This window comes from Lissotriton vulgaris, chromosome 10, assembly GCF_964263255.1.
Source record: "Lissotriton vulgaris chromosome 10, aLisVul1.2, whole genome shotgun sequence".
Taxonomy (NCBI): domain Eukaryota; kingdom Metazoa; phylum Chordata; class Amphibia; order Caudata; family Salamandridae; genus Lissotriton; species Lissotriton vulgaris.
Genome location: NC_141698.1, coordinates 647,190,222 through 647,216,591, shown reverse-complemented (window position 1 = coordinate 647,216,591; position 26,370 = coordinate 647,190,222). Strand labels below are relative to the sequence as shown.

Genomic DNA, 26,370 nt, shown 5'->3' with positions numbered 1-26,370 from the left:
TAATATGAACCAATAGCCTTCAAAAATCTTTATTCTCCGACGTCCCAAAATTGAAAAAATTATATTCGAAAACCACGGTGCAGAGGGAAGTTTACAAAGCATGCATTCAACATTGATAATTTACAGCCAGGGTGCATTCAATACCCTAGATAGCAAAAAGAGACACTACAAACGTAAATAACGTAACGTTCTATGTTGATCTACGCAAGGAAGTTGGAGGGTCACTTAGTTAAAACTTTTTTTGCCGTTTTATTTAGCACAAGCTCGACCTGAAGGTACTGTAGCGCATTACCTGAGCACCAGTTACATTACACCAAGACATCCATTTATTTTATATTCTCGTGGAATAAGTGGTTTACCAAGAATCCCAGAATGTTGAGCAGACGAGAGACTGGACCTAGTTCCACGAGCTCCAAAGTGGACACCTCTACGTTACACCACACCCGACCCTCTCTCATTTTAAACCCTGAGAATGTAGTAATTTCGGTAAGTATAGGAAGAAGATTCCGAAAAAGTAGTAAACACACGCGTATTTAGTATCACTGATGTTTTTGGGCAGTTTGTATGTGCCTGTCTGCAAATCATGTTGACGCATAATCCTTTATATACACGCTCCAGGAAGGATTAATATGCGTTTAAGGACCCGGAATGTAATTTAATAGTTCGTTTTTTTTTCCATCTTCGCAAGGAGAAATCTGTCCCGAGTCTGACACTAAATCAAAAGAGCATTCCATATAGTTAACCCAATAGTAAAGGGAGATGTAGTAGGCACAATATACAGAAGGGGTGGGTTGGCACAGGAAAGAATCCTTGTTTTACAACGAGGAGGCTACCTAGGTCCCAACTTGGTTTGAACTCGCCATTTCCTACCTGACAGCAAAGCCTTTATTTCCTTTCTGCCAGCTTTGCCGTTTTGAGCAGCTGCGGAGATGGAGAGCGTGCAGGGAGCTCCAGCTGTTCTCCCGCTCATTGGGATCCCTGCGAGGGGGCTGGATACTCAGACCAGCGGCAGACGATCCACGGGGAAAACACGCCCAACCGCTTAAGAAACAAGTTCAAAACAATCCAATCCCCCAAAAAGACACGCATTGGCCGTGCGGCAGTAAAGCTGTGCGGCCGTGAAAGCGATCATCTGCATAAAAAATAAAAAGCGCGCGGCAGCAGGCGGAGGGAGCCTGCACGATTCCCTTGCGGGAGTGTGCGACCATATGGCGGCGCGCGCTCCTGCAAGGAAATCGCCAAGATGTGCACGAGTTGCATTGCACGCAATGCAACGCATGCACGTTGTTGCCCCCAAAGCTGTGGCGATGGCTACAGGTCTCTCTCCTATGCAGCGCATGCGCGCTGCGTAGGCAGACCTAAAAAGGACTACCAGGTGGTCTGGTATTGTGCTGACAGCAGATTATGTACGGCAAATGTGTTGGGAACTCAACCATGTCTTCTACACTGAACATTTCAATACATTTTAAACTCCATTTACACTGACAAAACCAATGCATTTAAAAAGTTAATGATTTTGGATAATAGATGAAATATCTTATCTAATAGATTTTTTCTAAAAGCGACAGATTAATAATGTAACATTTGGTCACTGTATATTTACTAATTGTATATGTGTAAATATTGTTTGTATGAACCAAAATAAACCATGTATGATACTTTTATCCCTTTACGAATAACAGATGTCAAAATTATTCTTGACACCTACAGGTCTTCAGCAAAAACAGTCACATTTTGAGGTATGCAGGAATTAAGTAAAACCATTTATAAAATAAAATTATTTCCAGAAACAAGACTCTGAGAAGAAGCAAACAGTGGCTTGTTAGCATACAGAAGCTAAATTGTACGTTTTCAACTATCTAGGTATTCATTTTTGCACTAATCAGGTATAGACCACAGCCTTAGGAAAGGTGACATTTAATGAAGTAAAGATTGGTAACTTTTTCTAGTATTCGCAAACAGAAACGGTTGCATTAAAAGTGAACCTACTATGAGAAAAATCACATTCATCATTCTATAGTTCGGAGTGTGTACCATTTCATGAGTGAAGCATCTTCTATAATTCAAGGCATTCTTTGGAAACTAAGTCAGGCAGTTTTCTTTTTGACTGCCATCGCAACAGTATTTTAAGCTTGTGTCTGCTGGTGGAAATGCAAACAGTTTATACTGCAAAAGATGCCTCAACAGTATTATAGACCCTATTGCCTGTAGCTGGTGCTGTCGAAGGTTGGAGTGCCAAAAACAACGCTGTATAGTCTTGATTCCACCTCAAGCCTCTTTCATCCATCACCAGCACTTTTTGCTTCTTTATTACACACTTGCAGGTCTTTTTTCATCCGTTTGTCACTGTTTTTCATCTTTCTCTTCCTTCTTTTTTTTGTGTTGGTTCTTGCTCTTGATTGAAAAATCTGAAGAAAAATAAGTGGCAGTTTTCAAAAATGAGTGCCCGTACGGCTCATCTGCAACTACTGTTTCCAATTATAATAATAAGGACATTTGTAAAGCACCTGACTACTATATTCAGAATTAAAAACCATAGTAGCCCAGACAGATACCTGCTTCAGATTGTCTAAACAGCCAGGTCTTGAGATATTTTTCGAAAGACCAGTCCAGAGCATTCCTGTCTCAAATCAACATGGAGGAAGTTCTCAGTTTGACGGTCATGAAACTGAATGAGCGGCCTCCAATGCTCGCTCTTTCCACCCTTGGGGCCACAGTGAGCACTGCTTCTGTGGACCTTAGAAATCGGCTAGGTTGATAGGGCTTGATCAAAGGGTGAAGATATCGAGGGCCTTTCAAATTCAAGATTTTGCGGCAAAAGCATGAAGCTTAAAAGGATACTCTTTTTCTGATTGGAGCCAGTTATGATTGGCATGGTCTGGGCCCAAGGAAGAGAATCTAGGGATGTTCGGCGGCACCCGTGCTATTGCATTCTGCACCCTTTGGAGCATCCTTAAACTGCCTTGAATTGCCCAAAGGTATAGCACATAATAGTAATTAAGTCTGGAGATCATTAGGGCCGGGCAGCTTCAATTCAGGGAGAGGGCCCAAGATCTTCGGTAACATGTTTAGGATACCAAAGCAGACCCCAGCAAGGCTGGCTGTTAAAAGAGAGATTTTTATTGAAACCATATCCCAAGATTTTTGACTTTCTGCTTGGGAGTAGATATTGGCCCTAGAGTGTCAGGCCACCAGGAGGTGGACCAGATAGATGACTGTTTCCCCAGAACCAAGATCTAATTTTTTTCAGAATTCAGCTTGAGACAGCAGTGTTCATCCATTCCACTAATCCAAGCAGACAGGATCTAAAGTTAGCCGCAGAACTTTCTTCATCCTGTGCCAAGGTGATGATTAGCCGATTGTCATCAGCATATCATTTTAATGCCATGACTCTCAATCACATCAGCAAGTGGGCACATATACAAATTAAATACAGTTGGACTCAGAGCTTTGCCCTGCAGCATCCCCTGCGGCAGTGAAAAGACCTTGGATGACCACAGCTGTTGGGGCATTTGAAAGGTGCGGTTTTTAAGGAAGCACACCAACCATCTCAGTGCTAGGTATCCAACGCCGTACTACTAGAGCTGCTCCAGAAGGAGGCTATGAGATATGGTGTCAAAGGTTGCGCTTAGGCCCAGCATTACCAGCACACTAGGTTAAGCACCGTTAACTAGGTTTAGAAACCAATTTTTAAAATAATACTTGCATGTCTGTGATAATTATCAATACATTCGACTTGCAGATAGATTCTAGGATTTATCATCTTTAAGTTTTGGCAATTACAATTTGTGGAAGGATTATGGTGTCACCGTTATGCATAAATGAATGAAAAGAGCTCTGGTGTGTCAATAATTAAAGGGAAGGCATACATTTGACATTACACACATAGTTAAGTGTTCCTAATGTGTGAATAAACACAAGAGAACGAGTTCTGCTGTAACTTTTTAATTAACGTAAAAAATGTAAAACTCAAAACACGATTCAAAATATCGATGTGAATGCATGACTCAACGTAAATATTCAACCCCATATAATGCAAATCTATTTCCAAACATGCATGTGGAGGGTCTACTTTGGCTCTAGTGTTTGTAACAAGTGTTGGCAACAGTGATATTCTGACTTGCATTTTTGGGTTCTGTATTTCCAAAACTAACAAACTTTAATACTGCGAGAAATGCAATTTTTGACACAAAATACATATTATCCTTCTAGAATTATCTGGCTCATATTGGATTTCATAAAAGCACATTTGCGAAAGTGGTATTTTAACTAATCCTGCTTTATATATTCATAAGTTTAAAGTGATTTTTATGAAGAAAGATTTCACAGTCGAAAAACATAACCAGTTTTAAAATTAAGAGATTCCAGGATTCGAAATAGTGTGCCAAAAATGTTTAATGTTTTTTCCTCGCAAAAGAGAAAAGAAATAACAGAGGCAGCTGGAAAGCCAAATTGTCTCTGATATTACATAATACATACTTGCTGGCAAGATCTGCAACCAAAATAATCCGTTCATTTAATAATACAAAATGCAAATTCAGAAAGATACAACTGCACCCACACCACAAAAAATGGAGTATTTCTAAATGCAATATTTCAAATCAGAGATACAGAAACATCATAGCAAACAAAATTATTGCTAAATTGTTCCTTCATGCGGCATTGAACAAAAATCAAAACCCTTCTCTAACATCCGAAAGCAAAAAAATATATATATATATGTAAGGAGTAAGCAAGGCTCAGATCTTTCTTCCTAATACATTGCACTTGGAGGTTTAAGACCCAATGCTTGCTTCTTAGGTCCAAGGTTATCTATACTAAACTGAATGTATACACTTGGAGCACAATATAATATTTAGAAACAACATGTTTAATGCAGTGACATATGCACTCTCATTTATACAAGGCAATCACAGATTGCAAAATTTAAACAGGACTGTGAAAAATTAAGTAAGTAAATGGTGATGCTCCCCACCCACTTCCACATACAAAGTTAAGATAATACTTAACGCCTGTGTAACAGAACACGAGAAGAAAATTAGTTACAGTTCCAAAAAAATGTATATTGCCTAAAACTACAATGTGGAGTACTGTAAACTCAGGACTTAGGTATCATGAAAATATTAATGTGCTCTAAATTTTGATAGCCTATTTTAAAATACAGGTTAAACTAGAATAGCATTTTTTAAAACTACATTATTTTACACAGTAAAGGAGACATGGTAGAGTGATATTCGCAGTTCCTGTATTCTATTGTCACAGTTTCAAACCAGTACACTCTTATTTTTTAACAGCCCTGTTGTAACTTTTTGCTGAACACATTCCTTCTGAACCATACTTCGCTCTTGTTTCAGACATCATCAATATGCTTCCTATGAGCACCTATACAAAAGTGACTGTGCAATTACATATATGTTTCAAGGCTTTGACATATGGCAGCTGTTCGGTTACTTGCATCAGAATCTAATACTTGGAAGGATGCAAGTGCCCCAGTGCACCATACACGGTACGGTGTGAGATCCTAAAACTTCTGCGGCTCAATACAAATGTTTCTGCAATGAATTCCAAAGATAAGATGTACTGAAGCAGTTAACCTGGTTTGGCTATCTTAAGATGGATTCATGTTTCATCTCCATGTGCAGCTCAACAGTGAGGTGATCCTATATGAAGATTTCAAAAATAATTCCTCCATCAAAACGATCAAAGACGTCATCCTCTTAGTCTTGCTTTGACAACACACCAGGAATCCTCTTTGCATGAGAACCATTCAGTCTTGATGCATTTTTTCAGGTAGACCCTACAATGACAGTAAAGAAGAAGAAAATAAGCTATGCATATGGGAAGTATGGCATGCGTAATTGTCTTTCTCTCTCAAGACTTGTAAGCCATTCATTTTTTTTTCTGCAAGTGCCAAATCACCTAATTTAAGAAAGATGCACGTGTATGATCAAATGTGAATGAAGTCTGCACTTCTTCACATTATGATGCATTTTTAGAGTAGTTGGGGGAGCCTTGTATGCCTAGTGACAAGCATGTAACAACATGTGTCTGGTGTGCTGTCTTAACATGAGGATACGAATTTTGAACTAACAAAGTTATTTGAGTCCCGTGTGGTATGTATATAGACAAAAACATAAGTGGACTTGTAGGTCACCAACTATTGCTCATGTAAATGTAGCTGCACTTCAAAAGGCAAAGTGCGAAGGGAGGTGCATTGTTTGATTTGCACTACAATTCCCCCCACCCCCCGTCTGTATGGTCAAAAAAACTCAGTGTTCGAACAAGCTCTGGCTGGGCTACTTGAGTTGTATAAAGAGGCGACACGCTAAACAGTGTATTAAAAACAATTCTGTCCCATAGATCGTAGTATAAGGCAAATTTCATGCACCCTCAAAAAGGGCTGAGAAAAAACACTTGAGAAAAAACGTGCCAAAGTGCACGTTTTCTTAAATAAAATTGCTTTTATAGGGAAACCCCTCCACTGCCGGACTACAGCCTTACTGAAATTATAGATGAGTATTAAGTTATTTAAATACCTCATGTAATATGCTTGCCTTTAACAACTTAAGTGGAAATGCTTCAGGAGCAATTATGGAATTGAAACTATTTAAAACAGCCTGCATCAGTGAGATGTTTTGTCAAGTGAACACTTCTTGTAAACTTAGTCCTAGCTTGTGCTAAGTTAGTGCACATGAACAGTGCTGGTTTGAGGCGGTGAGTAAGATACACCCACGGCGGCCATCAGAAAATAGCCAAGCTATGTAATCAGTTAGCCTGCATCACAACTGGGATGGTCCGATTTGCCTAACTAGGGGAAGGTTTGACACAAGCGTGGATCTCAATTGTAGTTCTTAGAGGCTCCATTAGTTCATCAAACTGCAGTCTCATATGAAACCTAGCATCCAGCTCTTTCATATCATTTTACACTACACCAGCTAATATTGTCAACAATGAGATAGGCTTTCTACCTGAATACAGAGTATCTGAAAGAAGAGTGCCATCTTATTTATCCAGAACCAAGAAGGTAAAATATTGATCCATTTGGAAAATTTTCAAGAAATTACACCGACTAGAGTTTTATCAACTGGGAAGGGAAGCCAAGAATCATAAAAGAGATACTTCAACTTCCATTTTAACTCATGGGAATTTGAAAATCAAGTGCTAGGTCCCCTTTTGATAATTAAGTGCTAAAATATTAGCACTAATAATATTGTTAAATACAAGCAGAACCGCATTGGTCCACTCTTAAGCCAAAAAGGATTCAATAAATGTAATGGTTTGTGTGATGCTGCAGCCTCCTTATACTAAAAATTTGAGGCTGTCACTTTTTAGAGCTTTTGGGGAGCAGTTACCACAATCGCATTCCCCTCTACCCCCACCGCCCCAGATATTGCAACACATATTTACCATGGCCAGCTGCCGTCCTATATTTCCTACTGTAACACCTCCTGAAAAAAATATACAAGGTAGCCAGGATCGGATGTAGAGAAAATCTGGTGACGTGTACCTGTAAAAATAAAACATAAAAATAATTAAAAACAAATACTGAAAAACAATTAAAAGAATCTATAAGCCACATTAGTATCTTCAAGATGCGATTCTAAATAATCATTATTCGTCAAACACAAATGGAAATACGACTATGGCTCCCAATGTTAAAGATATAAATACTTTGGGGGGGAAATAAAGCTAGGTCTAACACCCCACCATTTCCACCCCACTAAATTCCCAGAATGAACAGATAAATAGATTTAAAAAATACCACTGCTGAGTATGGGGAGCGACCATGAGTCACAATAGGTGAATAGTAATGAATAGCATATTACACTCTGTAAATCTGCATACAAAGTTTATGCCATGGTATTTTCCAGGTGTATTTAATTGTTTTAGCCAGAGGTTTCCAAAGGGTATTTAACAAAAACCATGGCATAGGGATTTAAAGTTGTGCAGGCAGTTAAAAATCGCATTAAAGAGACCTCATGAAAGTTCAATGAGTTATTTCCCTGTCTAACAATAATTGTTACATGTAATCTCTGAGAGAGTAAAAAGAGGATTATTCTCATTCCAATTTTGCCCTACTCACGTAATAAACTCTAAATTATTTGTTGCACTGTAGTAATCAATGTAAATGTGCATTTATTAGTACAGTTGTAAATAACATGTTATTGGGCCACATTTATTTTCAAATTCCACAGCATAAGTAGATATACCACATGTGTGGGTGGTTTTATTATACCGAATAGAGGTAGAGAACCCCACATTTCACAGACACCACTGAAATACGGAAAATATTCATGGCTCACTGTGAAATATGAGTTCCAGCCTTATGGTTGATTGATTAGTCAACAATCTATTCCTGAAAGGTAAAGAAACTCGGAACATTCCTATCGGCACCAATTGTTCGCTGCACCTTGCAAAGTACAGCTTTAACCATCTTTCCCTTCAACATATAGAATGTGTTTTTTTGTTTTAAGAAAGTGGTTCTTTCTCCTCTTTTGCCTACAGAAAATCAACCATCTGTCTAATGTTTCACTTACTGTTCTCAATAAACATTTTCCCATTTGAAAAAGTACCCTTTTCGAGCAAACACCTTCAAAATAAACATGAAATATAAAAATTACATGTGGGGTAACTTGTGATATGGTCAAATGTTGCCATCTTTGGGTTCTGGTGATCCTTTTCAATCAAAATAACAGACTAACATGTTCACTAATTCCGTATTCCACTATACTAATTCCCCACTAACCCTTTATTTGTTCCAGAGTAGCATGCTACTCACCAACAAAGCGTTTCAACACCTCATCAGGGTTACAAGCGCTATATAAAGGCAAAGCTTTTTTCCTTTTCTACCCCTTCCCAACCCTCTCAATCCAAATAACTGACTAACATATCCACCACTCAAATAATTTCATATTTCACTATACTAATTTTCAACACTAATCCTTTATGGGTTCTGGAGTAGCCTGGAACTCACCAGAAAAGCACTTTAACACCCCATCAGGGGTAACAGTCCCTATATGAAGGCAAAACTTTCTTTCCCTTCTATCTATCCACTATCCTTCTCACTCCAAATAACTGACTAATATCCACCACTCAAATTACTTTCATATTTCACCATTCTAATTCACCACTAATCTTTTATGTGTTTCCGGAGAAGCGTGCTACTCGCGAAGAAAAGTGCTTCAACACCCCATCAGGGGTTAAAAGCGCTATATAAATACAAACCTTCTTTCCTCTTCTATCCTTCTGCTATCCTTCCAAATCCAAATACCTGACTAACATATCCACCACTTAAAATGTACTTGCATATTTCACTATACTAATTCAAAACTAATCCTCTATGGGTCCCGGAGTAGCGTGCTACACGCCGAAAAAGCGTGACGCCTCGTCAGGGGTAGTAAGCACTATACAAATGCAATTACAAAATAATACAATATCTGCAAACCATTCTGCTTTCAGCCTCATGCTTCATGCCCTTAGAACCCTCGATGACAACATAGGACCTTATTACACAGTTACACATTACACACCTTCTACAAATATAAAGCATTGAACACATGCTCCTCCACCATGCAAAAGACACTTCCTAACATTTCACAGTGCAGAGAATTGTAAACCTAACTTCAGTAATATGTCCACATCAAGTGTGCATATAACTGCCTCAAATCAACTAACCAGAGCAAAAACTACTGTCAGTGGTTTAAGGCGGTATGTTAACTCTAAATAAATGCAGTTACTTGTGACACTTAACCAGAGTTACCACGTTATCAGAATCACGGTCACTATCAGCTTTAGGTCAACATCACTCTGGACCCTGGGGATAAGAAGTTTTACTTATCACATTAGCTGCATGGGCATTGCAAGTCCCAGCAAGCAGGGACGTGTTGAATAAACATTCTAATAAATAAAAACATGTACAAAAGACTAGCTAATGGTGGCTCTGGTCGTGTTGCCAATACCACTGCTAACTAAACCGAAACACATACCGACAGGTTGCTGAAGTTAAAAAAAAGTAGCATCTCCCATCTGGCTATAGCTGAAATATGCACATGTGAAGATTAACCAGAAATGAACTTAAGAGGAGAAAATGTGCATAGAAAACACGAGCATTTCTTTCCAAATGTGTAAATTGCTTGGAAAGACAATTTCACAGTAAAGGAAACCTGTGGATTCAACAAGTTTGCATTCTCTAGTTTTTGGATCAAGATGCATTTATGGTACAAGGTACATCTGGGGCTTACTGAAGTCCTCTTGCCTGCATTATTACCACTGTGTACTCAAAAGTAAAAAGTCACACATGAAGTCTTAGATATGGGTAAGAGGGAGAATCTATATCATATGATTCAACATATTGAAAGAGGAGAAAGGCAAAGGATGACGAAAGAAGAACAAGGTAACCTTTTAAGGTTAAGTGTGAATGAAAGAAAGCGCATCAGCACCTAGAATTGTAAAGGAAACGTCATAGCATTTAGCATTTCAAGCAAAGTTACACATTTTAGTTAACAATGGATCAGGAATTTAGAAGATTCATGAACCAGAATTGTTAAACTATTCTCCTACCACCCCTCCCAAAAAAATTGCAAATGGGTACTTACTGGTAAACTCCGTTGTATACCAAAAACTGAGTAATCAGTGTGGCAAGAAAGGCAATTGTAATTCCAAGCCCGAGACCACTTCTTGAACGATCAAATGTCCACCAAAGGCCCAAGGAGAGTGCTGCTAAAGTTAGGGACAGTTGCACATTATTTGCAAAATCCAGTTTCTGATTATTAAACCATTAAGGAAACAATTTAGTTTTTTTAAATGGCAAACAGTGATTAAGATCAATTTATGACACAAATCTTTCTGGCTGCATGGCATACCTTGACAAACTTTGTTGCAAGAAGGGACGAGGGTAGGGAGTGTCAGGGCACAACATGTGGGTACAAGCGAGTAGATGGCGTCCACCCACTATTTTCATATAGTTAATGCCGTTCACCCTACAAATAACTTGGGTCACACTGAAACATGCTGAGCTTGTCCCGGTGTAATTTTCAGTCACTGGAGCACGTCCAGGAGCACCTGCACATTGTCTGCTTTCCATTTCCAGCAGCAACGTGCAGGAAGGAAGTAGGCTTTTTTATTTTCACCCCTAGCTGGACCAAAGATAAAAGGCCAGAAGTCAAGGAGCCATCAGGCGTCTTTGGTTCGAATATGATCCTGGCTGTTCCCAGTCTGGAGCCTCACACTTAAATGTAAATGCAACGGATGGGTTACAAAGGCACAGTTTGTTATCTCATCACAGGTACTTAAGAGAGCCATGCTTTTGACTTTGTTCAGTCCCTGTATATATGAGAGATGCATGCACTGTAAGAATGTCAGATCTGTTGGTCTGCCCCAGTATTTACACAAATAACAATTTTAAAAACGCTGTTGTATTTATTTTATAGCACTACGAATCCCAATGCAGAGTGTCAGAGTGCTTTACGCGACATACACTTTATGTATGGACAATAAATCATGTAAGTGTGTAAATCAATGTCAAACATGTGTTACATAAGAGAGTGAGGGTTACAAGGTGTGGGAGTCTGATGCCCTTCATTGCTCACTGTGCTATATTAGAAGGTTTACAATATCTGAACTGCAATTAACCAAAGGATCTCTGTGTTAAAAGCAGTAGCCCACTTTTACCTATCTACATAAAATAAAAATCAGTTATCTGCATGTTAATTGATATGCTTTGCAGGACGCGTCAACCTTCTATACTACTTTGATTCTAATCTGGGACTAGACAAAACACAGATCTCTCCAGCAAATGTGTTAACCACAAGAGTTATCTTACCATTATTACTACTCCCTGAGATTTACTTGGCACACTAAGATCTCTGCAACAGGTGCCTTAACCCCTAAAATATTTTAAAAGGCAGACTTTGCAACCACTTAAGCAGAATAGATCTACTGCCATGTTCCTTTTTGTTGCCAATTTCTTTGTGGCAGAGTTAAAATAAAAAAAACTGCATTCGTTGAGGCCCCGATTTTGTGACCGTTTGCACCACTTTTCTTTGGCACAACCTCAACAAAACTCTCATTTGTTAAGACTGGTAATGCACTTAAATATACTCATGATAGACCTGCTAAACATATGTCTGAGGTCTTAATATGTGATGTCATGTCATGCGCTGTGATGTCACGCACCATGTGACTTGCATATTGCCTAACTTGGTTAGTCCCCCCCGCCCCTTTCTTTTTAGGACTTTTGCCCTGAGGAGAGTCAAATGAAAATGTACTTAAGAGAAAGCATTTTTAACACTATAAACTTAAATACTGCATGTCTATTTTTTTTAAATAGTGTATTGAGAAGTAAAATTCAATACATTCTCCAATTTAGACTTATTCAATAAGTCCTGGAGAAATATATTCCTTAATCTAAATTGGTATAATTAATGGTGGTTTTGGACACCACTTCACTTGCATCTTCAATGGAGTGCCTCATGCCACAGAATATGGTCCTGTAAATCCCGATTATTGCTGCTAGTTCTGGTACAAATCTTTTTTATCAATCTGGACATTGTGACTGAGGTGATGTGAGATTAATGTTGCCTGTTTTTGATCATGACCCATAAAGTTATTCACATTTGAACAGAAACACATTTGTCAACTTTAAATCAATTTTCTTTTCTTGTATTTAACTACATAAATCGTTTTACAGTCTGCCAATAAAGTAATGTACAAGTCTGACTTAGTGTTAACAATGCAATCTTATTAGAATTGAACAAAAAAAAAAAAAAAAAAAAAAAAGAAGGATGGTGGTCCCTTGCAGTACTACTACTGAAACAGATCCCATTTTCTTGACTTCCACCTTCACTCTTGGTAATGTTACATCGCCCCATATTCACACTTAACGAAAAGTGACAACGGACTTGACTATGCACAGAAGACCATTGCAACTTCTAAGCAATATTATCATGTTACTTAACTCAGCAATATTATCATGTAACTTATCTCCTTGTATTCAAGCACCAAACATGGTTTTGCATATCTCTTTCAATGAAGAGAGACATTTGTGCATGCTGTCAAACTCTCAATCTGTGCAAAAGGAGGCCACACACACCTTATGGACTAAAAACCTGTGAGCCTATCACATGAAAAATAAAGTGAGAGGACTAAAGTTTTCCTTTGAGTGTCAACTAGACTTTCTAATTCATTCAGTACTGTTTATAAAGATACAGTCCCACACGTATTCTTTTCTTCCTGTATGATTATTTATGTAGGACACCCTCTGTCTATATAGCCACAATTACATGTCTGATTTGTTTGTTCTGCGATCTAGTATGAATATATTAAGATACTTTGATTTTATAGCATGTACTTTAGCATTTCGAATAAATGCTGAGGCCAGTGTACCGTCTTACAATCAATATTTAAACACTGTGTCATAGAACATTTATTAGCTACTCTTAATAACTATGTTGCCAATTATTGCAGAAAGAGGGACCAACTGTTGAACCATGCTCACTGTCAACATACGCTTATTGCCTTAATACTCCTTCTTGAAGACAAGTGAACGTTTTACGGGGAAACACAAATCTCACCTCCTACCGGAATACAACTCCATTTTGGCTACATGAACAGTGTGCATTAAATATGATCAGAAAAGGAAAGTGTTATCAGACATTCAGATTACAATGATATGAAATTGAATCCTGAATTCACCTGCCAACTTTATATGGCTCCAAAATAAGTACCCCAAGGCAAAGTGAAGGTAGCACACAACATTAAGAGTTATTTTTAACTTGCTAAAGGACGTTTACTGAGAGAGATACACAAAGCATATACAACAATCTGAGTAAAATGTGTACTACAATTATACTTGTTATATACAGCAGCTTTGAGTTGGGAAGACAAAACATGTAAAAGCTAGCACTGGTCCAACTTCCCCAGTGTTGGAAAAACTGTGTGGGTCTACTACCAACCAGAAAGGAGGAACAGATCTCCTATGTTTACGAAATTCTCCACCAACCAGGCACTGCAGTAGAAAGGTTCTATTTGCATGCAGCACTTTCAAACACATCCACAAAATAAAATGTAAAACAGTGGTGCGAAACATGCAGGTGCTCCCTGTACCCTTTGCTGCTAAATACCAAGCATTGGCAAAGCCAACAGGTCTCGCAATTTGGACCTTATAAGTGGTTAGGCATGCAACAGTCGGTGTTGTTGCACCAAAGATATTTACTAAATACTTATAAGGTCCAAAAAGCGAGACCAATGTGCTATGCCCTTGTTTGTTTTTGTTGCTGTTATGTTTAAGTTTCCAGATCTACAATAGCTGGACATGGTTTTTGTTAACAGTTCTTTGCAACAAATGAACTTGTTTTCATTGCTCTGAATGTTGTTTCCATTCTGGTTGTCGGAATAAGTCATTCCCGGGGGTGTGGGGGCTGCCTAGATGTGCCGAACTTTGCAAATAAGAAAAAGCAAGGTGCGGGCGCAATTTACAAGTGTGGAGTGAATGATCCCCAGGCAGCATGACTCACTCACACAGGAGTTCATGCACTGCAAACTCAGCATGGTTTAAGGAAACTCGACCCCCTCCCTCCCAGGCATCGAACACAGATTTACCAAGAAACTCTGAGAAGAGCCTGCCTGTTGCACTGACGGCTGGCGGTGTGTGTGCCTGGTGGAGTCGTGCACTGGCAGCTGGTGTGTGTGCCCGGTGGAAGTGTGCACTGACGGCTGGTGGTGTGTGCCCGGTGGAAGCATGCACGGATGGCTGGTGGTGTGTGCCCAGTGGAAGCGTGCACCGACGGCTGGTAGTGGGTGACGGCTGGTGGTGTGTGTGCCTGGTGAAAGTGTGCACTGACGGCTGGTGGTGTGTGCCTGGTGAAAGTGTGCACTGACGGCTGGTGGTGTGTGTGCCTGGTGGAAGCGTTCAATGATGGCTGGTGGTGTGTGTGCCTGGTGGAAGCGTGCACTGACGGCTGGTGGTGTGTGTGCCTGGTGGAAGCGTGCACCGACGGCTGGTGGTGTGCGTACCTGGTGGAAGCCCGCACTGACGGCTGGTGGTGTGTGTACCTGGTGGAAGTGTGCACTGACGGCTGGTGGTGTATGTGCGCCTGGTGGAAGCGTGCACTGACGGCTGGTGGTGTGTGTGCGCCTGGTGGAAGCGTGCACCGACGGCTGGTGGTGTGTGCCATTGGTGGAAGTGTGCACGGACGGCTGGTGGTGTGTGTGCCTGGTGGAAGCGTGCACTGACGGCTGGTGGTGTGTATGCCTGGTGAAAGTGTGCACTGACGGCTGGTGGTGTGTGTGCCTGGTGGAAGCGTGCACTGACGGCTGGTGGTGTGTGTGTGCCTGTTGGAAGCGTGCACTGACGGCTGGTGGTGTGTGTGCCTGGTGGAAGCGTGCACTGACGGCTGGTGGTGTGTGTGCCTGGTGGAAGCGTGCACTGACAGCTGGTGGTGTGTGTGCCTGTTGGAAGCGTGCAATATCGGCTAGTGGTGTGTGTGCCTGGTGTAAGCGTGCACTGACGGCTGGTGGTGTGTGTGCCTGGTGGAAGCGTGCACTGACGGCTGGTGGAGTGTGTGCCTGGTGGAAGCGTGCACTAACGGCTGGTGGTGTGTGTGCCTGGTGGAAGCGTGCACTGACAGCTGGTGGTGTGTGTGTGCCTGGTGGAAGCGTGCAATATCGGCTGGTGAAAGTGTGCACTGACGGCTGGTGGTGTGTGTGCCTGGTAGAAGCAGGATCATTCACAGTGTTAGAAAACACAAATGAAACTGACAAAGAGGGGGGGGGGGAGGAAGGAGGTGTGCGAGCAGAGGAGCATGATTCACAGCTAGAAGACACAAATGAAGCTGACCAGGAGGGAGTGGGGGGGGGGGGTGGGGGGGGGGGGAGTGCAAGCAGAGGAGCCTGATTACAGCAATAAAAACAGATGGCAGCTGTGCACGTGCACATGCTCGTGAACGCAAGCTGTAGGCCAGCAAAAGCCTTTGGTGGCACTTTAAAAACCCACTTACTAAATGTCTCGAAGAGACAGCGATGCACTGTGTCAGGCGAGACCTAAAAATGGCCAGTAATGCACAAAACAAATCACTAGGACTCGATATGACAATCCTCAAGCATTGAGCACATTATCTCAAAATAGGGATTTTTTTCAATATTCCCAAAAATCAAACCTTAAAAGGAAGGTTCTAGGCATATCCAGGAAAATGGAAAACACATTGCGGAGTTTGCTCAGACCGGTTATATCCACAAATATATGAACATGCTCAACAATCTTTATTACGTTTTTGCATATGCCCTATACAAATCAAGCAGAGATCTTCTTTTGTAATTGTACTGCACCCCATCTCTCCCTCTGTTTTGGTTAACTGTAGTGAAATGTTATTGAAATTTTTATGGTGGTATCATTATTTCGAGTTATTAGTACATTCTCCTTCTGGGTGTTCTTCCATGTGGATGTTGGATTGCCTTCAAACAACTGAGTTTATCTTGTGGAGTTTGCTTGTATTCGATTAGCAGAGGTAATTCATGTTTTGTTTAATAGTGACTTAAGTAGATTAGTATGGAAATAGTAAAGTGAGCTTGATATTGTAATATCTTTGATAAGTCTAATGTGCATAGGTAGGTGTACCAAGGGACTTTTTAAGCTTTTTTCTTTGGAGTTGTTGAATGTCCCTTGCTTGGTGAGAAAAGTAATTTTTATACATGCTTCACAATCCATGTAGGAAATTATGATGCCCTTCTGCTTGCATACAGGTACAGTATATTTATTCTGATTCAGCAAGTGGATTTACCTTATACATTGCTGTGGTGCGTTACAGCCCTGTTGGTTTGATAGCGATTTGCCAACTATATAGTTTTGGTGCTACACTGCGAATGGAGAGGAGAGGGTTCGGCCTATTGTGGCTATTCAGTCTGAGGATGGCCATTTGCAGCTGTATCTGGAACTACGATGTGTAGTGATATTGCGCTGTGGATGGTCCTGTGCCTACTCTGACTTACCTGGTATTTGTATCTGACTCTATTTCAAAGTTTCAATACCAAGAATGCTTTGATTGTTCAAAGATTACTTGGTGATGGATATGCCAAACACCATGTTTAACATTCCCTAACAAAATTTTCATTTGTAAGATTCATGAACGCACACTCTTAGAGAGTAAACTGGATCATTACAATGTGTGATGTACTTGTAAACAGACAGTTAGCTGAAGGATACAGCACTTGCATGGTTAATTCCAACGAAGACGGCAATGCATCGCATAACACTCGCCCATTCTCTCTTAAATTTGTGTGGCTCTCCAAGTCGGCTATCAATGCATGGATACAGCAGGCCAACAACAGCTGCAAAAGAAAGAAAAAGACAATACATTTTAAGATTGGAGTTAAGATTTGTTGTAGATTTTCACATACGGGAAAAAAAATGCACCTCAACCTTGTGAAAAGTCATTATAAACATTTGGGGCCTGATTAGGAGTCTCGCGGTGTGGGAGCGGTGCGGCATGTCACCCCGCTCCCAGACCGTCAAACTCTACCGGCGACCCCCCCACCAGATTCCAAGTTGTAATCCGGGCGGGCGGCCTGTGGCGGCTGGCCCACGGCGCTGCCTTTCAAAGGTTCATAGGAGAGCCTTTCAAAGACAGAGCTGTGGGACCGCTACAGTGCATTACAGCACGGCATGTACTGTAAAGTTAATGCAATGCTGGAACAGGGGGTGCATGCACAGAGGGGAGAAAACGATGGGCCTTCCTGCATGCATCTCTAGTCCTTGAGGCAACAGGGGGAACTGTAGGGCCCCCTTTGTTTCCTCACATCCATACTTTTCATGGCAGGCTCACAGCCATGAAAAGTGTAGCAGTGAAGAAACTCGTAAAATGCTTGCCGGTGTCGCAGGGGCACCGCCAGCATATTGTGAGCCTCTGACTATCGTTCCATCGCAAGAGATCACAGATCCCTGTAGTTTGTGCTGTCCTATGACGGTCCGACCGTCATTATCGTAATAAGGCGTTGGAACCACCGGTGTGGCGGTTGCCGTAACACCTCCATGGGTTTGGCGGTCCATTAGACGGCCAAACTCATAATCAGGCCCTCAGAATGTGGCGCTGACACCAACCATACACAAATTACTTGGAAATTCTCATGTGACATGGTATGTTTTAAAACTATAACATTTTTGTTTTTCTAACACTATGATTTGTACTAATCATAAGAATATTTCCTGTGGGAATACAAAGGAAACAAAGCTCTTCTGCTTCGGTTCCTGACAGGTTTTCTATTGAAATTGAATAAGTGAAATGAAGGCTCCTTTCTACTGCCTCCTGGCAGCCATCTTAGAGTCATGCTCGTATCTGAGAGCTGACAACATTTGTTGTTTAAAGTTTAATGCAGTAAAAACGAAATAATGGATGATGTGTTAACACTATCATCGTGTGACTTAAAACAAGGAATGCAAAGGGATTTTACTGTTTTTTCTTAGTGCTTAGATGGCCGCCGGGCAGATTATTTCTTTAGCCTCTCATTTGCTGCTCACACAGTGAACATGCTCCTCGGCTCCCCTACCAAGGGCGGTAGCTCCTTTCCTCTGGCTCCAGGCCAATGTATCTTATCAGGGGACAAACAGCTTTGGTGTGACCCTACCACGTGCCTAGTGCCGGTGTTCAGGACACATGGTGCTACGACAGTCATTGGCAAATCCAATGGGTCTGCCTTGTAACTCACAATGCAATCCGGGCCTACTGGCTAATGTCCGTGCATGTTTTAAGTGCAGGCCAAGGTCTGTGGCATCTTACCACATTACCTGCTAGAAAAAGTTTAGAAAGTAGAGAGATCCAATGTAATGTTCTTCACAGAAATATATCGTGGAATATGGGGATTCTGTAACTCTGGATAACGTGTGATCCGAAATTGCTTACCAAAAGGTAGGGCTATTTATCAGGATTTTCTGTTAAGTAACACAGATTCAGTTTTCTTTATTACAACACCCTGTAAAATAGTTACGTTTGTTTACTTGTTTCATACTTTTCACTTTAAAACATGGTGTAAGGCAAACAGGACATAACCTCGAGAAGAGAATGGCAAAGGTGATACCCCAATACAAAAAAAGTTATGAGCATTCCTACACAACAGATCTTTATTATCACTACATTTTATAAAAGTACAACATACAAACACAGTTCTAAATGTATCGCTGCAGTGTCAACTACTACAAATGAAAACACAATAGACCAGATATATTACAGCAACTCCATTGTGAAATTCCACTTTTAGAATGAATTGTTCGCTAATTTAGTGATAATAGTCTTCACAAATCCAGATTACCCACACCTACAGCTCTACGTCTGTGGGTGGGTCACCACATGAAACGAAAATAATTAAATGAATTTTTTAATGCCATGACTCACGAAAGGCAGCCTAACTAAAGATAGTCTTTTTGGGCCTAAACTTCTCAATACGATGAACGGTAAGGGGATTCTGAAGAGGCACAGCCTAAAATCATGCACAGTGTACCAGGCGTCAGAGGTCACACTCCAGACTCATGGGCAACATTTTGTGATCCTACACAATTCCCTTTATCTTCCTGGGCTGCAGCCTCGTTATGTGCCAACACCGAGAGCTAAAACAAACTGGCAGAACACCAGCATCAGTACGAGTTGGAGAAACAGAGGACAATTACTGGAAACAAACTCAATGTTGAAATCACTACAAAATAACTATCTTTAAAAGCAAAAAAATATGCTCCCAGTGGACACTTTTTTGGCACTGGAGCTAGGCCTAAAAAGAGGATGATCCCTGAACACCACTGAGGCATTTTGTTTGTCAGAAGGGGAAAGAGGGCGACACCTACCACATGAGCAAGTCGACAAGTAGTAGAATAATAGCAAGAACTCTCTATTGCTAGAAGCATTAGACTTCCGGACACTTCGCACAGTTCGGAGTCATTGATAACATCAATTTCAATGTTGAAGGTTTCATTCATAAAGTAAAAAGCTTGGGCCGCACTGACTGATTAAGTCATGGCCCTCATTCTCAATTTAGAATATCTCAATAAATATAAATATCTTCCTAGAATCCTGGTTTTATTTTGTATTCCATTTTGCTTGTTGAAGCTCTATCAGCCATGCCTTACAATAGATGGCCAGGGTTTCAACTCGTTTTAGCAGGCTATATTATCCGCGGGTTCAAATTTTTACTTCATTAAAGTTGTGCCACTGATCAGAATTATAATAAATGTGTTTGTATTATTTTCTAGATTTCAATTTACGAAGAGAAAAAAAAACGAAGCAGCAGCAAAACGTTTGTAAGTTGTTTTTTCTAAATCTATACGGAAACCATACGATTAACATAAATAAAGGATGAGTTTATATATACAGGTCACTGACTGAGCAAGATCATCGCTTCACGGAAATGTACTTGAATTCAAAACGTGATTGAGGACAAAAGCTGCTGCAGACTCTGCTCCCAGTCTGGGCAAGACACACAGGCACATGATCACTTCCTTGTTTTTGAGTCTCAGGCACAGTGGTGTGTTCTCTCGGGCGACCAATAACCTGCCAGGCCCACAGCTCACCCGTTCCCCACAAGACCAATCGCACGGAGGCCTAGGCGTGACGTGTCAGGACCTGAATTATCTGCGGTTTGGCAGTGCTTCGGAGGCAGCTGCCCGAGGCGGGCATCCTGTTAACTACATACAAACCCAGCGCAGCTGTCCATGCTTCTCAGCATACAATGAATAGGGTCGTTTACTCAATACGTCACCTATATAAGAGCATTCTGAAGAGGCTACTAACTCAACAGCCGTTTGCTACAAGCAGATAACACAGAATAACCTTCGTCTGTTGCACGATCTAAATTAAAAAAAAAGACAGCCCGGTCACGAATTGGGCAGTCACCTATTGCATTAAGTGGCCTGCAGAGATGTCAAAATGTTTACGTGCCAAGCGAGAGTACTTCATTTTCTTGCCGTTCGGTACTTCTATGTCGTGGTTTACACTTGAAAAGACAAAACAGTAAGTACCAGAATGCAAAGTAAAAAAAAGTGTTTGGGTAACCTACTCACTTGTGAGGACAATTGGCTATTCATGATTTGAGGAAGAAATAACCCTTTCCGAAAAACAACGCATCATGTGTGCTCTGTGTTCTGACAATATTCATTTTCAAATAGTGTCCTAAAAAGACATGAGATTTAAGTCACCCTTGAGACAACACAGACGCAGCACATTAAGTCAAGTATTCTCAGCTATCAATCAACGTTATAAAGTTTTAAGATCTCAAATGGAGTGCCCCACTCTAAGAGGTTTCCATGAAGTATTATGGTGCACTATCCTCAGCCCTTCCAAAAGACGTAGTAGTAGTCTTAACAATGCCAATTAAACAAATTAGCTTAATAACTTACCAGCTGCTGTGCCGCAACAAGGTGGCACCCACCAGGCAGAAGAGAAAATTGTGGCGATAACTTCTTCTGGAAAGAGCGTGACATTCCTCTGAATTTGCAGGAGGTTCAACACCAGCGCCATGAAGGTGCCTACAACGAAGAGCACGAGACTCCGCTGCATCAGACTCTGGGCCTGGTTACTGCCAAGGGTTCCACAGGTCAGACTCAAAAAGGAATTCACCCAGGACATGACTTCTCCCACTTTAGAGGCCAGCCAGGCGGTGCTCTTCACACCGTCCTTTTGCCTCCCTCTCGTGCAAGAACAACTCCAACACTGACCTTCTAGTCTTGGCATTTGTTTACTACAAGAAAGCTGCAATGAAAAAAGATCCTAAAAGGGAACAAGAAATCAATGTTAATTCACAGTGCCAACCTTTGCCAACCTCAACTACAATATTTGACATACAGGAATGCAGTTTTAGAAAACCCATGAAAGCCTTCCATATTTATTAGAAAAAAGTTGTGACGTTTAATGCCTACAGACTGGAAGTGCTTTAAGCGAACTAAAATCCATAGAGCTCCTGCACTATTATTGGATTTGCCACCTCCAATCACATCTGATTCCTAGCACCCAATCAAAATCTATTAATCATGCTTTCCAAATAACCCGGAGTACACATTTATCTCAGAGTATTAATTTGTTGAAACAGCGCTGTTAATGAATGCCCATTATTTATACATCTCCCATCTCAGACTATGATTACTTGCCAAATAAACTTAAGGTTACTGGATTACTCCATGTCATCAAGGAACCAATGTCCAGACCTGGTCATTCCTTTCTCACCCCACTACGTTGAAGGAATTGTAGCCTTGGTTTCTATTTCGACCATAGCAATTCCAGTAACGTACCTGAAACCAAGGATTTGTAAAAGGAAAGTGCAAGAGCCCATCCTGATGACATGGAGTCAACTACTAACCTCATACAAAGCAATGATTACAAATCCACATAACAGACACAGGCCGAATTTAACCAAAGGCCTTACTGTAGGTCAGAAAAGGAACACAAAATCATTCACAGAATTATCATAACTCCATGCCAACACTCACTCGTATTTTCATAAAGTGTTTATATTGTAGGAACAGAATACAAAAAAAGATGCTGGTGTGTCTGAAATCATGAATGTTATTAAACATTTATTGAAACACACCATATGCCCAAAATCTTCAGAATAACGAATTGAGTACAAAAAATTTGATTGATAATCAACATCAGGGATCTTATCCTTTAAAATAGAAAACTACTTGTGTGAGACTAAGCACGCTTAACATGCTAAAGTACAGACTACAAGGCCTGTGGACCTAATAAACCCGAAAGACAAAAGGCTGAAAATGAAAACTGAGCAGTATATGGAATAGCAATGACTAAAGATATATTCGTTCATCAACATTCTGAAAAGTAGAAATAGTCAACATACACAATGCTCAGCTGTCCATAACCACGGCCAATCAATTTCCCTAATTAAGGGCCACTTGCACTGAGGAATTATACAGCATGTTTATGCAATTCTGAGCTTGCAACATAATCACGAATTGACAGCACGATCTGCCGAATCTGTTAAAAAAGATCTTGGCTTCCTAAAAAAATGTTTTACCAATACTGCATATTTAAATCACTGCTTCTTCTTTTACTTGTTTTATTCAGGGCCTAAGAGGGGAGATATTTGCCATATTATTAACAGTGTGCCTGAATAGTTGACTGAGGACATAGTAGGCTATAGACATGTCAGAAATCACAACCATACATTTTTAAAATATAATTTGGATAAGGTAAAAATGTTTTGTCGTTAAAGGTTTTGTTTCACTATTAGTGCCAATTCATATTTCCATGAAAGTGTCAAAAGCAGCAGTAATTTCAAGACAGCAATCAGACTGTGCAGGGGTGCCAAATATTGTACATATTTTTCTTTAAGTGCCTCCTCATGAAACACATGCAAAAACAACAATTGAGGGACGGAATGTTGCACAATGGCAAAACATTCACCTCGAGTCACAGATCTGGGTTTAATCCATCGTTATTTTGCTCACCACACCACCCCAGTTCAGACATGGCCATATGCAAATTAGTCTTGACCCTGTGCCGCATGGGAACAGTCCAGCCCGAACTGCCAATCCATGTCTTCCCTGGACCGGAATCAAGCATCCTAGGACCGGTTTCTGGCTATCAGCCGTCATCAACCAGGATAGCTTGATTCTAGTGGCATGGAGAGCACGGGACTCACGTCTGAGCATACCCGTCCAACTCGGGGTGACAAATGCAAAAACAACTATTGATAGACGGAATGTTGCACAAAGGCATGAAGCACTGTATGTTTAATATGAACTGTACAGTATGAGCGAATACTTGGGTGGAAAGGATGTTTCCCAAATCCTCTTGGTGTGTAGATGTAATAAATCTGCCTCAAATTGTTGGTTTTAAACAAAGCTGTGAAATGCAGGTTACAAATCGTAATAAGCATCTTCTTGGAAGAAGGATATAACCTGGTATTCTGTATAAACCAAAGCATTAACCATAGATCATTATGTTGGAAAGTATCATGGATAGCTCTCTTTCTTTTAAAAAAAAAAAAAACTCTTTTGAAGGACTGCCAGATATTTTGCATCAGTAGACGTGTTAAAATGACTTAGCATAGTGTAAGTCATAATCTCTCTCTAACTCCATACATTGCGTTTTCCTTGCCACTAATTAAAGAGGGGACTGCCTCCTGTACATATTTCAAAACTACTGAGACAGAAACATCCCTTAAAAAGAATCAGGAACAATAAACTACAAAGAAAACATATCCTAGTTACACAACATCTCGTGCACATAAAGATTTTCTGCACAAGTCAATGTTTAGAAGATGTAAGAAGGTTCAATAGTCGGTAAGGAAGTTAGATTTTAGACCATGAGTGTAAGAAAAAAAACTTTCTGCATAAGATGGTGCTCCAGAGCCAGATAATAATAGTATCTCAAATAACTGAGACAATGCAGGCCACCAAAAGTTAACAGAGCATTAAGGATGCCGGGACACTAGCAAAATAAACTGCTGTCTTGCTTGCAAAGTCAGCGATTAAGATTAATTTATTTATTGCACAATTGCTTAAAATCATTCCAATTACTTAATACATAGAAGATTTGTTGTGAAAAGATATTTGTTTATAAAAATAGACCGCTTTACTCAAATACTCATCAAACAATGTCAGTAGAAGTCAGCCAGAAGATACTAAAGTATACAATGGTATTCATAAAAGATTGCAAATTTAGTAGAAAATTGTACGCAGACCAGATTTGAAGCAGACTTTCAAGCACACTATGTCAACCGTACAGACGGCTGACCAAGCTACCTTACTGTGAGAATACCAGGCAAGGCCGAGAAACCAGTGGCAAAGGCTGTCAAGTCGCGCCAAAAGTACAGATGGCTGTCAGAAACATCCCAGTGGTGCACGAGGCTATTCAATGCCAATCATGCCGTGCATACGTTTGTCAAGCTGTGCCACAGCAACAGTGCAGATGATTACGCCTGCTATATCAGCACATTGGAAAGCGCTACATGCTGGCGATGCAGATGACAATACTTTAATGTGTAGATATGTCGTTTTTTTAATGTTTCCTTGGATATGCCGCCAAGGCAGATGGCATGGCAAACACAGAGGCTCCCTGCAAGCGCTGATGCCTTACCTGGTTCTGAAAGCACTGAAGTCACAGGTGGGAAGCTGAGAACAGACGAGAGCTACTGGATACAATTTGCTTTGTCGCTACAGTGCTTCCCTGCTTGTCGTTGCACAGATATTTAAATAGGCGGTGTCACTTTGGTGGCAGCCGTCAGGTACCTCCCCCTACGCGGGCCGCTTCCCTCACCCGATGCCCAGACACGGCTATGGGCAGAGGGGAGACGCCTGCTGGGGGAGGCAAGGGGGAATGCCTTCTCGTCTCCTATCGGAAGCACGCTGCCTGGTGTGAGACAAACCAGCCAATGGGAGGTGGGCAGCCCATATGACGTAAAGACACACCACACTGCAAAACAGAAACTGCTGGCTTCTGAACGCGGTACCTAGCTGAATGGCGTGACTGCGCAGGCGCTCCATCTGCTTCCATCAAGCTAACTACAGCATACTGGAAAGACAGTAATGGGCGCCATTAAGGGGGAGAAGTTCCATGTACCGCGCGGAATCGGAAACAAAAAATCAGCCTAATACTGCAACATTATATTTAAAACCAGGACATTTTGACATCACTTAAGTGAAAGATTAAAACGAAGAAAGTTTGCTTAGTATTATATTTTGTAAAAAAAAATGCTTTTTTCTTTGGTCAAAACAATCTTACTTTTTTCGTTATAAACAATACAAGCAAAGCATTTCGAAGACTTTATAAGACGCAAAACAACAACTATGTCTGTGTTAAATGGTCATTAGCACTTTCATTGCTGGGAGCAATGCCTTCACGCATCTCTTTACTTGTCCTCTTTCTATGCCCATGCACAGCTGGAGCACAGCGGGTCAGGCTGTGGGAGATCACACGACAGCTACAGCACTGCAGGATATGCAACTGGTGTGAAAAACGGAGGTTTGTTGTGGGTCAAAGTCCAGAAACAGGAAACTGGACATTCGGAACGGAGGTAGGGCTCCTTGTCGGTGCCCCATAAGTTCCTTTAGCTGAGTTCATCACGAGTGTGTGGTTATCTGCTCAACACCTCCAAGCATACAGGGTCATATGAGAACATTGACCTTTACCGTTTTCTTCTCTGTTAGCTAAAGATGGCTGGAAAATAATTGATCGCTCTCTCCCTCGCCTTACCCGTCAGTATACGACAGCCTGGCAGCATGATATTACGTGTCCATATAATTAACAATAAAACACAGGGCAAAGGCAGCAAAAGTTCAAGTCGCTCTAGGAAATACAATTAAATGTTGAACAAGTGGGGTAAGGTCTGAGGTTAAATTGATTCTTATTTCTGAACATGCGCTTCTGTATGAACATCTGG

The 26,370-nt window shown here is 40.9% G+C and overlaps 1 protein-coding gene across 1 annotated transcript; it reads right to left on the bottom strand.

Moving 5' to 3' along the window:
• Positions 1 to 3,929: 3,929 nt before the first annotated feature.
• On the bottom strand, positions 3,930 to 25,345 carry INSIG1 (insulin induced gene 1). The gene is made up of 6 exons (XM_086941479.1): positions 25,068 to 25,345; positions 21,371 to 21,740; positions 17,198 to 17,322; positions 10,596 to 10,762; positions 7,408 to 7,507; positions 3,930 to 5,797 (listed from the first exon to the last, which is right to left on the bottom strand). Exons 2-6 carry the CDS (start codon positions 21,702 to 21,704, stop codon positions 5,768 to 5,770), a joined length of 756 nt encoding a protein of 251 aa, XP_086797605.1. The 5' UTR covers positions 21,705 to 21,740; positions 25,068 to 25,345; the 3' UTR covers positions 3,930 to 5,767.
• Between the last annotated feature and the right edge of the window lie 1,025 nt (positions 25,346 to 26,370).

Bases quoted from the DNA above. Each gene is read 5' to 3' on its own strand.
- INSIG1 (XM_086941479.1), bottom strand. From the start codon at position 21,704: ATGCCAAGACTAGAAGGTCAGTGTTGGAGTTGTTCTTGCACGAGAGGG. The intron at 10,763-17,197 runs GTATCCTTCAGC...TTTAATAATCAG, and splicing joins GAATTAACCATGCAAGTGCT to AAACTGGATTTTGCAAATAA. The intron at 5,798-7,407 runs GTAAATATGTGT...CTGTCATTGTAG, and splicing joins TAGGACGGCAGCTGGCCATG to GGTCTACCTGAAAAAATGCA.